The sequence below is a fragment of the Balaenoptera musculus genome, chromosome 4, assembly GCF_009873245.2.
Source record: "Balaenoptera musculus isolate JJ_BM4_2016_0621 chromosome 4, mBalMus1.pri.v3, whole genome shotgun sequence".
Lineage (NCBI taxonomy): Eukaryota > Metazoa > Chordata > Mammalia > Artiodactyla > Balaenopteridae > Balaenoptera > Balaenoptera musculus.
In genome coordinates this window covers 77,834,155-77,848,790 of record NC_045788.1, presented here as the reverse complement: position 1 = coordinate 77,848,790, position 14,636 = coordinate 77,834,155, and the positions used below count along the sequence as shown (strand labels likewise).

The 14,636-nt window shown below is 33.5% G+C and overlaps 1 protein-coding gene and 1 pseudogene across 10 annotated transcripts in view; both read left to right on the top strand.

Annotated features, from left to right (window-relative positions):
- Nucleotides 1-14,636, top strand: part of STXBP5L (syntaxin binding protein 5 like) — a 376,785-nt gene that overhangs the window by 307,952 nt on the left and 54,197 nt on the right. For 6 of the 10 annotated variants that reach the window (XM_036850881.1, XM_036850878.1, XM_036850874.1 and 3 more), the window contains one exon: nucleotides 9,542-9,592. The exons of the other annotated variants lie outside the window; for them this stretch is intronic. In XM_036850881.1, coding sequence (XP_036706776.1) covers nucleotides 9,542-9,592 — 51 coding nt within the window. The remainder of the gene's footprint in view (nucleotides 1-9,541; nucleotides 9,593-14,636) is intronic. 10 annotated transcript variants of the gene reach the window in all.
- Nucleotides 13,286-14,439, top strand: LOC118894463 (annotated as a pseudogene).

Here is a 14,636-nt window from a genome sequence, read left to right as displayed (position 1 = left end):
ACAAAGATATCAAAAAAAAGAAAACTACAGGCCAATATCACTGATGAACGTAGATGCAAAAATTCTCAACAAAGTACTAGCAAACCGAATCCAAAAATACAATAAAAGAATCATACACCATGATCAAGTGGGATTTATCCCAGGGATGCAGGGATTCTTTAATATCTGCAAATCAATCAATGTGATACACCACATCAACAAATTGAAGAATAAAAACCATATGATTATCTCAATAGATGCAGAAAAAGCTTTTGACAAAATTCAACACCAATTTATGGTAAAAGCTCTCCAGAAAGTGGGCACATAGGGAACATACCTCAACATAATAAAGGCCATATATGACAAACCTACAGATAACATCATACTCAATGGTGAAAAGCTGAAAGCATTTCCTCTAAGATCAGGAACAAGACAAGGATGTCCACTGTTGCCACTTTTATTCAATATAGTTTTGGAAGTCCTAGCCATGGCAGTCAGAGAAGAAAAAGAAATAAAAGGAATACGAATTGGAAAAGAAGTAAAACTGTCATTGTTTGCAGATGACATGATAGTATACATAGAAAATCCTAAAGATGCTACCAGAAAACTACTAGATCTCATCAATGAATTCGGTAGTTGCAGGATACAAAACTAATACACAGAAATCTGTTGCATTTCTATACACTAACAACGGAAGATCAGAAAGAGAAATTAAGGAAACAATCCCATTTACCATTGCATCAAAAAGAATAAAATAACTAGGAATAAACCTACCTAAGGAAGCAAAAGACCTGTACTCTGACAACTATAAGATGCTAATGAAAAAAATCAAAGATGACACAAACAGGATGAAAAGATATACCATGTTCTTGGATTGGAAGAATCAATACTGTCAAAATGACCATACTACAGATTCAATGCAATCCCTATCAAATTACCAATGGTATTTTTCACAGAACTAGAATTAAAAATTTCACAATTTGTATGGAGACACAAAAGACCATGAATAGCCAAAGCAATCTTGAGAAAGAAAAATGGAGCTGGAAGAATCAGGCTCCCTGACTTCAGACTATACTACAAAGCTACAGCCATCAAAACAGTATGGAACTGGCACAAAAACAGAAATATAGATCAGTGGAACAGATAGAAAGCCTAGAAATAAACCCAGCACCTATGGTCAATTAATCTATGACAAAGGAGGCAAGACTATACAATGGAGAAAAGACAGTCTCTTCAATAAATTGTGCTGGGAAAACTGGACAGCTACATGTACAAGAATGAAATTAGAACATTCTTTAACACCATACACAAAAATAAACTCAAAATGGATTAAAGACCTATATATAAGGCCTGATACTATATAACTGTTAGAGGAAAACAATTGAAGAACACTCTTTGACATAAATCACAGCAATATATTTTCAGTCCATCTCCTAGCATAATGGAAATAAAAACAAAAATAAGCAAATGGGAACTAATTAAACTCAAAAGCTTTTGCACAGCAAAGGAAACCATAAACAAGACGAAAAGACAACCCTCAGAATGGGAGAAAATATTTGCAAATGAAGCAACTGACAAGGGATTAATCTCCAAAATCTAAAAACAGCTCATGCAGCTCAATATCAAAAAAACAAACAGCCCAATAAAAAAATGGGCATAAGACCTAAATAGACATTTCTCCAAAGAAGACATTCAGATGGCCAAGAGGCACATGAAAAGATGCTCAACACTGCTAATTATTAGAGAAATGCAAATCAAACTACAATGAGATATTACTGCACACCAGTCAGAGCAGCCATCATTAAAAAGTCTACAAGGGGCTTCCCTGGTGGCGCAGTGGTTGAGAGTGTGCCTGCTAATGCAGGGGACACGGGTTCGAGCCCTGGTCTGGGAAGATCCCGCATGCCGCGGAGCAGCTAAGCCCATGCGCCACAACTACTGAGCCTGCGCATCTGGAGCCTGTGCTCTGCAACAAGAGAGGCCGCGATAGTGAGAGGCCCGCACACCGCGATGAAGAGTGGTCCCTGCTTGCCACAACTAGAGAAAGCCCTCGCATAGAAACGAAGACCCAACATAGCAATCAATCAATCAATAAATAAATAAATCTTAAAAAAAAAAAAGTCTACAAACAATAAATGCTGGAGAGGGTGTGGAGAAAAGGGAACCCCCTTACACTGTTGGTAGGAATGTAAATTGGTACAGCTACTATGGAGGACAGTATGGAGGTTCCTTTACAAACTAAAAATAGAGCTACCATATGACCCAGCAATCCCACTCCTGGGCATATATCTGGAGAAAACCATGGTTCAAAAGGATACATGCACCCCAATGTTCATTGCAGCACTGTTTACAATAGCCAAGACATGGAAGCAACCTAAATGTCCATTGACAGATAAATGGATAAAGAAGCTGTGATACATTTATACAATGGAATGTTACTCAGCCATTAAAAAGAATGAAACAATGCCCTTTGCAGCAACATGGATGGACCTGGAGCTTATCATACTAAGTGAAGTAAGTCATACAAAGACAATTATCATATGATACCACTTTTATGTGGAATCTAAAAAAAATGATATAAATGAACTTATTTACAAAACAGAAACAGACTCACAGACTTGGAGGATGGACTTGTGGTTGCCAGGGGGGGAGGAATGGGAGGGTATGGATTGGGAGTTTGGGATTGACATATATGCACTACTATGTGTTGAACAGATGGCCAACGGGGACCTGCTATGTAGTGAAGGGAGCTCTGCTCAATATTCTGTGGTGGCCTAGATGGGAAAGGAATTTGAAAAAGAATAAATACACGTACATGTATGGCTGAGTCACTTTGCTGTACACTGAGGCTGATGCATCACTATTAATCAACTATACCCCAATATAAAATAAAAATTTTTTAAAAGAGTGAGCTGGAGAAAAAAAAAACCCAAGCAATTATGACATCCAAGCAGAGAGAAGTTGCTAAATTATAAAGAGACAATGTTTTAACAAAAAAATTAAAAAGAACTTAGATATATTTTTCATGAAACATCAGAAACACATTTACAATTTAACTTCCAGGAAAAACTGGTTTTGAAAGTAATTTTTAGTTTTTATAATTTATATAGTCAAATTATCACATTCTGAATTTATTAAACCTTGTTTGCTAAAAACAGTAATCAACATTGGTATAGTACTTTAAAGTACTCAAGGTATTTTTCATGGGTATTATCATATTTAGTCCTACAGCAGTCCTGTAAGGTTGGTATAGTACCCATTTTATATGAGTGGAGAATTATGGCTAAGAAAAATAATTCTATAACTTGCCCAAGTTTATCCTGCTAGTACATGGCTTAGCTGGAACCAACCTAATCTTTAGACCTCAAGTTCCTCTCACTCCACAAATTATTTGACCTCCTTTCTTATGCTTTCAAAAAGGTGTGTTGAAGAACCTAGTTCTCTCTAGGAGTTTATAATTCAAGATAGACAAGAACAGAAATAAAGTTTCATAATCAGTTAACATTTGCTCATATGACACTAACAAAAAGTCACTGATTCACTAACATCATTTAGATAGAAATGTAATACATATTTTTAGGTGGCAAGAAAATTAGAGTCATGACATTAAAATTTTGTATGCTGGGGCAAATTCTAATAAATATACCTCTTTGCCTGGCTATATCTTAACCACTTATGAAAAAATGGGGGGTGGGAAATGGCAACAAAATTAGAGGTGTGTAGGTCTTTCAGGACTCCACCATGGCACAGTAACTCCAAAATATTTTTGTGTGTGTGTTTTTTAACTACACTTGCACATATATATATGTATATATGCATATATATATGTATATTTATATATGTGTATTTATATATGTGTAAAAATATTTTTGTGTTTTTAAACTACACTTGCACATATATATGTATATGTATATATGCATATATATGTATATTTATATATGTATATATGTATATACACATATATATGTATATTTATATATGTGTATATATGTATATACACATAAATATATATGTATATTTATATACACATATATATATACACACATAGATGTATATATATGTATATATATTTATATACACATATGTATACACATATATATATACACACATAGATGTATATATATATATGTATATATACACATACATATATACACACACACACACCAGGTGTTTTTGTCCTATCTTCGTTTCTAGCATAGGGAAGATAGAGACAAATGAAATTAATTAACTGACTGGTTGGAATATAGTAATGAATCAATAGGTAGGTAAACTTTACAAACATTTTAATCTAAACAACTTTTTATTTTAATTTAGTGTTAGGTTTATTTTATAGAAGATGTCTAGGATACACAGGTGGTATCTTCTATGTCAGGAAGATTGTATTGCTTAGTGCAAAGGGCATAGCTTTGGAGTCTTAGAAATTTGACCTTACCCTACCTCTTTCTACCATTATGACTTTAGCCAAGTTTCTTAATCTTAACTGTGTGCTAGTGCCCAGAACATAGATTCTCAATAATATACAATAGTGGTTATATTATAAAAGCAATGATGAACTCCCATGGCCTAAAGAGACTGAACTTGTTCTCCTTGACCATTCTAAATTTCCAATTAATAGTTGTAGCTTAGCCTTAAAGTAGATCCTTCATGGGAAATCAAAAAGTCAATCCAGTTGTTTCTAATCAACAAACAGCTTATCAAAGATTTGAGTTAGAAACTTCTAACCTAGCTTTTTATGTTATTTCCCATTAAAGTAGCAGCCATATTCAGACTGATTCAGGGTTCATCTCTGTTCCTAAAATTTTGATTCAAATGTGGAACCAAGGATCTGAATAAAAACTTATTTGAAGCCAATACAACATTCCTCTGATAAGCCAGGCTGCACTATTTATTTACTTTAAATTGAATCAGGACTTAGGAAAAAGGCATATGAATATACAGGCAATGATACAGTCAAGATATACTGAAGCCTCCTAGGCAAAACCCTGTTGTAATACCTGAACTTCTGTTTATATTTAGGGCTGAGCATATGACCTCATTCTGGCATAAGCTATGGTAAACCATCAGACTACCATGCCTCATTATTGTAAATGAACCTGAATTTGGGAGGCAGATAATCTAGGAGTAGAGATGAATAGTTTTGCAAAGGTTTATAATCTGGTGCTATTGTAGGGCTTGGCCATCACCAAATCTTTAGACCTTAATTTATAAATATTAATATGTATTTTGCCATCAGCTAATCCTTTTACTCATTTGCATCATCTTTGGTCTCTTATGACATACTCCCTAACAATTTCTAGGTGATTCATAAGGTGATAGATGTGGTTAGGTAAGTGAATAACACTATCTATGGGGATGCTTTCCTTCAAATTTTTTAAAACTCAGATTTAGTGGCATGTAATTTACATTAGAATAAAATTCACCTTTTTAAATGTACAGTTATTCATTTTCTTTCCTTTGTTTTTAATTTTGTTTTTATTTTCAAAAATGTAAGCCACAACATGTTAAAGTAGCAAGAATGTCCTGACAATTTTCCCAGAATCTAACAGGACTAGGATAATAAGAAATCAAACTGTTCTAATACTTGCTGCAGCAATATTCCCTGCCCCGCAGCTGGATTACAGTATGGTACTGTTTTCTGTATTACTGTCTGTGAGCCAAGACAGGCAGCTTTTCAAGGTGTTGAGGGATTGTGCAGAGGAAAGAAATAATGGTACCATATGCAACTGGAGGCATTATCAAACGTGCTGTATTCAATACTAGACACTAGACTGCAAAAAGGACATGTTGTCCAGGTAAGTCATTTTTGATACAGAATACCACAGAATGACAAGCTTTCTTGCCAACTAAGTTTAATAATGAATATAATACCTAATATTATTTACCACACCATGTTAAGTACTTTACACATATTTCTTTAATACTGACAAGATCCCTTTGAAGTAGGGACTAATTATCAAACCCATTCTACAAAGGAAGAGAAACAATCATCCTGAGATTTAAGTAACTACCAAACTACCAGGGTCACTCAGCTGGCAAATGTTTGAGTTATGGTTTGACTTCAGCTGTGGTTTTGATCACTGGGCTTCATTTCGCCAGACCCTAGGAAACTTACCTTGGAGAAAAGCAGAAGTCTTTGTGGAGCTTTACAGAAGGGAAAAAACGTATCTATTCTCTTCTAATAGGAGCATTACTATCCTTGTAACTATCAACTTCTCTTCCTCATTAGAAAATGGAAGATCAAAGACAGATATGAAAAAAAATTGCTCAAAAGGAACCAAAAAAGTACCTATTAACATATATATATATGTATATATATATATATAAAATCATAATCACCTTAAAATGCTCAGCAACGTAATATCTATATCAAACTTAACAACTAAGGACAACATGGCGTCTCTTTAATGGAAAATCTGAGATGCATCGCAGGACGTACTTTTTTGTGGAAGGGTCTTGAGTGAAAGTCCCATAGGTTGGTTAAAGTTTATAAAACAGTAAAACATTACTTCTCAAAATGTGATCTATCTGCCAACCTCTTTTATTAATATTGCCTGCAACACTTATTAAAATACAGATTCCTGCTGACCAAATGAGGGTACCTAGAGATGGCCCATAATGCTTTAAGAACTGGCATGTGAGAGGAAAAATGAGTTACTTTTTTTTTTTTTTATTGTGCCAGAGGTTAGAACTGGAACAAACTAGTAAATGGTAAAGGAAAGTAGTTTGAGCTCAAATGGAAGGAAATTTTGTAGCAATTATAGCAACCCAAAATTGGATTTTTTTATACTTTGAAGGTTTCTATCACAAACAGGTATGATGTCAAGAATGTTGTAAGAGAATACTTGCATTGAGTAGGATATTGGACTATGTGACCTTAAAGATTCCTTTGAGCCAGGATTCTCCACCTCTCTTCGTGCAGTGTGCTAAGACAATGAGTAATGTGAAGTTTCTATTTCCCATTTTCTCCTCTTTGGCTAACAATATGAAATGATAGTGGTATGTATGCTTTTGCTAGGTAACAGTAAAAATGAAGAAATTCAGAGAGCTGCATTCCCAAGGGCACATTGCAAAGGTTAATATGTCCTGTTTTCATTCAGTTTATTTCCAGGACTACTTGCCTCTTATCCCCTCTTGCCTTACTCATCTTCCAACCCAAATTCCTCAAATGTTAACGTGTAACATATTCTTCTACCACTTGAAACATGCTTTCTGTCTGTTTAGCCCTCTTCAGAATAACCCTTCACCCCTACCTTCCGACTTTACTGTTTTTTTTAAACTTTCATTCAGCAAACACTTATTGTACATCTATTCTATGCCAATAATTAATTAGGTATTGGGAATACAATCCCCATCCCTAGAGAACTCAAAGTTTCAGGATTTTAGTCGATAGTAGACAGAGTAAAAAAATATCAAGTATAATAAAATGTGTTATAAAAGATGTGTACAAGGTGCTATGAAAGTTAAGATAATGGCACCAAATGAAGCCTTAAGTCTGAGGCTGCCTTCAAGGAGGTGGTGATTTTTCAGCTGTCTTAAAGGATGAGTAGGAGTTTACTAGTAGCTGGACAAGTGAAGATTTTTCTGTGCATAAATAACAGACACCTGTTATTAACATTGTTATTAAAGAAGTTTGCCAATCAATCCCACCATCTAATTGCTCCCTTTTCCTCCCCCAGTTATTCATTTGAGGATGGGGTTTGTGACGGGCCCCCAATTTTTAGGTAGGAAGCAGTCTACAGGAAGCCAAGAAGGTTGGTGGTGAAGTGGAGGGGGTATCCCAAAAAGTGGAGCAGATTTGAGAGCCAGAGTAAATTAGATACTAGACTAATAGAAAGGAACTGTTTGACCTCTTTCTGAAAGCATCTTTGTAATCCATTTTTGAATTTATACTATATAGATATGTTGAAATACCCTATTTAAAAACAAAATAGAAACAATTAAAAAGATAAATTCTGAAACAAATCCTTACATTATAAAGAATTAGTTCCTATTTTAAAAATTAAGTGAAAGATTTAAAATAGTAACATCCCACTTCCTCAGTCTGTCTGAATTGTGAATCAATTTACAAAATATACTTTATTTGCAACCTGTTCTGGCATAATTATTACATATATTTATTTAGTTTGCCATATTTTTATATAAATACAATCTTTTTGTTGTACTGCTGATTCTAAACCCAAATTGCTCAAATTTGATTTGATTTCTCCTTAATAGAATTATTTAATGTCTTTTTTATAGAGACAACTGCCTGTTGCTATTATTTTTATTAGAATGATAATGCTTAGATTTCCTTTAATAAGTAGTTTAGCATGGCGTATTGTAGTCAGCAAGCTACAGCCCACAGGCCAAATCCAGCTTGCAACCTATTTTGGTATGACTTGTGAATTAAGAATGTGTTTTTAATCTTTAAATGGTTGGAAAAAATTCAAAAGATGAGTAATACTTCATGACACACAAAAAGTATATTTAGGTTTCTATTATATTTAGGTTTTATAAAATGTATTCCAGTAATTCCAGCTGAAGTATTAGAGATAGTATCAAAGATGTTATTTGACAGATGGGAAGATTAAGCTGCAAATTGATGAAGGGATTTTTATAAAACTTTTTCAAAGTTTTATAATTAGGTGGTAACAATTCAGAAATTTGTGACTCACGTTTTCTGATTTTAAATTAAGTATTCTTTCTACTATATCATACTGCATCTTTATTTTAAAATAACTTTCCTAATTGTAAAGAAAATCACTCATTAGAAGGTATAAATTAATTGATAGTATCAATTTGAGTCTTAATAAAGTATTAATTGACAGAAAATATTTCTAACATGATTTCCCCTAATGCAATTTCTTTCTATTATAACATTCCAGTTAAATATTTTATGAGATGCCCAATGTAAAATTTTTATTAACAGATAATGAGGCAAATTTTCAATAAATTGTAGGAGTTTTCTTGGTTTATTCAAACATTTTATGACAGCTTGATTTATAATAATATAATTAAATTTATTTTCAAATATTTTTTATTTAAGATTTTTTTATCTACTGAATTTAACATTGTAGTATTCAATATATAAGTCATTTCATCTGCCATAGGTATGGTAAAGTTTCCTTCACTATATCATACACATCTATAATAGAATTTTCTTTCTATTTCAAAAAATGTTTACAGAGTTAATCAGTTTTCCCCCTTACCATTGTTATTTATGATCTGAACTTATACATTTGTTGCAGTATTTCTTTATCTATCAGATTTATCTGGAATTGATTTTTGGTTCTTTCCAAAATAAGAAATCACTTCTCATGCTACATGTGAAAAAAACTATGCAAAGATGCACTTAATTATTTACTGTAATAACAATTGCTTTTCTCATGTTTCTGTTTGCATATTATTTATTCCTGAATGACAACAAACTAACACTGAACAGTATTTCTGCTTCCATAATGCTCACTAAATGTAACGTTCATTAGGATTTCAATAATTATACTGCAAAACATACTGTTCCCTCACACTCCTCTTTAATTTTATATAATTAACAACTGCCTTTTTCCTTTTTCTGTTGTTTCAGTTAAAGGATCAAGAAAGTTAAGTCTGCCAACAGATCTTAAGGCTGATCTTGGTACGGTAGGCAAAAGCCAACAATTTTAAGTTTTCTTACATTCATTTGGCTGAACATTTTAACCAACCAGTCCATGAATAACAAGTTTCCTAGATGGCAGGGTTTAATGGCTTTACAAAAAGCCTTTCTTAAAAATCACCATACAGTTCTGTTGGCAGCATTCAACATTTTGTTTGTTAACAATCATTTTACAAAATTATGTTTCATAAATCATTACACACCAAGGTATATAATGTTTTGGGTTTTGTTTTTTTTTTTGATCATGAGAATGGTTTTAAACATTAACTAGTCATGCATATGGACCCTTGTGACTGTAACCATGTAAATGAACATCACTTTTTCTGGAACTATTTTTCCCATTTTGTATATTAATATCATTTAGAATTAATGCGATTTAATGTTGTTAATGCTATTTAACAACAGCAACAACAAAGTCCGATACATAAAAGAATAGAGTTCTCGCCATTTAAGAAAGTTATAGAAGATTTTATTCACTTTTATTTTTTGTGGTGGTTAAGAGCTTATTCATAATTCTAGCTCTGAAATAAATTAAATAGGCTTTAATAAATTTTTCTTTCAGAACTTTTATCTGCTTGTTCCAAGATAGTTTTTTTCTTTTTTGAAATTTGATTGAATTACCTTTATTTTCATCTCCTTTATTCTGACTTAAGGTCATAGCATTAAATCCTACTAATGTCATGGTTGAAATAATAAAAATACAATAATTAGTCTTTGCATTATTTTTTAGTGTACAAAGCTGTTTCACACACATTATTTTATTTGACTTTCTTAGCAACTCTTTAAGATAGTTATCACTGTTCCCAATCTTTTTTTTCAGAGCAGAAACTGAGGTTATATTGTTAATAAATTGTAGAATTAAGATTTTAACCTAGATCACAGAACATAATACCCAAAGTTTATGGAGCATATTCACATACCTCATCTCATTGTATCTAAATTAAATAACTCTTAGTCAAATAGTTTGTTACATTTAAAATCTGATTACATATCATCTTAGATGAATTTGATTAAATTGGACAATTATGTTATTGTATTTTTAAATGCAAAGCACTAACATATTCAGTATTATTATTAGTTTAATATTAACAAAATTGTTATGAAGTTAATTAGTATTTTGCCAATGTAATTGATGTCAAAGGAAGAATCAACATTCTAGTTCCATTTATTGACCTCCTACTACATGTCAGACATTATGCTATATAATTTGTACAAATTATCCGAGATAGATCAGTAATATTGTTCCCACTTTGCGAATAAATTAAGTCTATGAAAAATTCAAATTTGTCTAAGGTCATACAACTATAGCAAAACTGAATTTAAATCAGGTACATATCATTGCAAAGCTTATAATCTTATAATTACCTATCATTTTGTATAGCATGTATTGTGACAAATGTCAAATGAAGACTAAAGAATGAGAACGCTTTTCTCTAGAAAAATATGCATTCTGACATTTATTCATGTAATTTCCACATATCATAATTTCTTTCCTAGAATGTTGAAAAGGAATAATAAAAAAAACCAGAAGATTCTCAGCCCACTTCCATACTTATTGGAAGTAGCAAAGAAAGCTCTTAGTTTTAATTCTAATCTGGAGGTCAGTTAGGCATGATTGTTATTAATAAACATATTAATAAACAATTTCTAAAACTGTCAGTCTTTCAGTCTCCAATTATCTCCTTCCCAGTTGCTTCATTCTTACTATTTTTATGCATACTTTAGACAAAGATGATTATGAAAACTCACATATATAAAAGATAAAATAGTCAAGTGCTTATCACTTTACTAAAGGATTTTTTGCAATTAAAAGAATTCACAATAAAATTTCATTAAATCCCTATTTCTAAGTATGTTGTCAATGTAATTTCATTTTTAAAACTTGTTTCCCACAAATCTCCAGAAAAAAAATTATAAGGATTCTGAAAGAGGATAAATGTCTTTATGTATGTAAATTCTTCCAACGTAAAACCTTGGTGTAAAATATATCCTGGGTTGCTTGTAACATGGTTTTAGGAAGAATATTCTGCAGTGGTGTATAATCCTTTAGTGAAGGAGGAAAATGTGTAAGAAGCTATTGTAGTGCACCAAATAAGGACCAAAGTAGGATAACAACAGTGAAAATGAAGAGCTGTTACCATGGGAGACTTTACAACTGATGGGATTGGGAACAGTGAGGGAATAGGGCTGGTAAGGCATAGCTAATAGGGGGAGTCAAGGATGACTACAGATTGCAGAAAATGGAGAATACCATTCTCATGGAGAATACCTGGTTTGAGAGGAAAGGAAAATGAGTTTGAGTTGCTCAGGGACATTCATGTTAACCACTCAGTGAGCAATTAGAAATGTAGGACTGTTTACCATATAGCACAGGGAACAATATTCAATATCTTATAATAACCTATAATGAAAAACAATCTGAAAAAAATATATGTATATATCATTTTGCTGTACACCTAAAACTAACACAATATTGTAAGTCAACTATACTTCAATTAAAAAAATAAAGAAAAAAAAGAAATGTAGGGCTAGAGTGTAGAGGGGAAATCTCAAGCCCAAAGTAATAGGTAACACTCATCTGTGTAAAGGTGTTAGTGACTGTGTATATGAGCTGTTCACTGAAGACAAAGGAAAGACGACAACGTGTTGGAGAGCTTTGGGTACTAATGTAATAACTTCTTTGTTACAAAAATCCTTATCTGGAGTAGCAGTATAACAGTAAAAGTAAAATAATAGTAATAACAGTAAAAACCTCATACATTGGACAGTTATGCAATTAGAACCCTCAAGTTGTTAGCCTTTTATGAAGTAGTTACCAGAATCATGGGAAATTGCTTTATTCCCTAACATTTTAACATTCACTGAAAAACTATCTTGTTTCTCAATTTATAACAAAAAATACAAACATTTCTCTTTCTTAATAAAGATTTTGAATTAATAACCTAAAAATAAATTGATTTTATAGAATTCAAACCTTGAATGCACATAGTCCAGGGGCTGGCACACATTATGAATATAGTTTATATATGCATCTTAGAATACTGTAAATGAAACACAGGCCCCCGTGAACCCTTAAAAAAATCTACTACAGGATGGCCTCCAGCCAATGAAAAGATGCGTGGAGAGGCCATGGTCAAAGGACAAGTAGTGATTATTTAATTTATTTAATTGTAAAACTAAAGGTAAATGACAGTGGCAAATATGATTATAAAATAAAATGTAAACATAAAATCCATAATGATATAGAAATACTTTAACTTTTAATTTTCGAGAGGGTAAAGAGAGGTTAAAGTTGCTAACAAGAGTTAATATTTCTATAGCTAAGTGTGGTGGTTAATCGGTGGTGAACTGAGAGCAAAGATAAGCAGAGGAAGAGGAATTATACTTAATTTCACCTTTCACAAGGGGAAATAATTGATATTATGCATATATAGCAATTCAAGAAGAATTAAAAATATATCTTCAAGGTAACCACTAAAAAAAATTAATACCCCAAAACTTCAAAAAATCAGGCAAAAGATAATACAATAAAAAAGAAAATAAGAAAATACAGGCCACATAGTGAAAGAAACTACAGAAACTAGAGAAGGAAAAAGAAGAAGGAAGAGGAAGAACGGAGGAAGAGGAGGAGGAGAAGGAAGAGGAAGATGAAATAATCTACATAAAACTTGCAGAATGGAACACAGCCTGTTCCTGTTGACTGACCAGAGTCTTCAAATTCTACACTCTGAGCCTGTCAGGACTGCCCTGACCCCAGCTTTCTAACCTTTAAAAACACCAAAAATATTGTCCCTGCAACAATTTTTACTGTAGCCAATCAGTTGCCATGCCATACTCAGGTTGCCCTTAGCCACAATAACCACAAAGTTCCCACCTGTAAGAGGAATGGGAGCCAGTGGGTGAAACCTCATGCACTCCAGAGCACAGTGGAGACATCACAGGTAGGGATAGGGCTCTCGAGCATGATCACACTGTCCTTTGCAGGAGTTGGAAAGATGGGGTGTGGACGCTAACCCTGGTGACCTTGAGAATTAATCATGCAGCCACTTTTGTGAAGTGGTCCCCTCTAAAGAACAAATTTGCTGTAGAGAGTGAAAAACAATTCATTTCTGTCTGTCACTTGGATATAAAAATGACGAGTGGGTAAGCAAGCACATTAAAAAGCCAATTCATTCAACTGTCCTTAGTTTGGATCAGTATCTCCATGTTTTGCTGACAGCAGGATCATGTGACTTCAAATGCAGAGTGATTCTACATACAATTAAAAAGTGGACGAAAAGCCAACCAGTATGCCATGGAGCAGCAAGATGCATTTTGGTTAACTGACGGAGTTTGGTGGCACTGGAGGCTGGGTCCCTGGTTCAACTTCTCTACCACTGGGAGCCTGAGTAAGCACCACGTGCAGTCCTGATGTCTCAAATAGTGTTCAGGTTGCAATCTGAAAACAGAGTTCCTGCCACTCCTGAGTGTATTATTTGTCTCAGAGAACAGTGTTGTTGTAGCTGCTGGCCAAGAATGCTGCCCAGTGCTTTTTAACTAAGATGTCCATGGCTGCTTGACCTTAGTCTCCAAACTAGACATTCCAAAACACAGCATCCAGCACAACATGTTAGCCATGGAACACTTCCACAACATAGACAAGAGTCACAATCAAGGACCATAATACAGTCTCAGAGATGCTACACCAGAATAGCATCACTCAAGTACCTATTTGCAAGGTAGACAAGCAAGATGATCAGAAATTTTGCCCTATAGGAATCAATGGAGCCATGATGATTTGGGGTTTCAAGACCTTAGAGTCCTCCACCCAGGGCCTTCAACTAATATGAAGCTGAGTGAACCTCTATGATCTAGCATGACAGACTACAACTGACTGCAGCTGCAGCTGTTTGTAACTTGCAAGATGGTGAGGAAAGCCAACCACAAGGAAACACTAAAAATGTATATGCCGATATCATTTGGGTGTTGTTTGAATATAATTGGTGAAAATGTTGGATTTTTAAACAGTCTTTTAAAGTTTTTAATC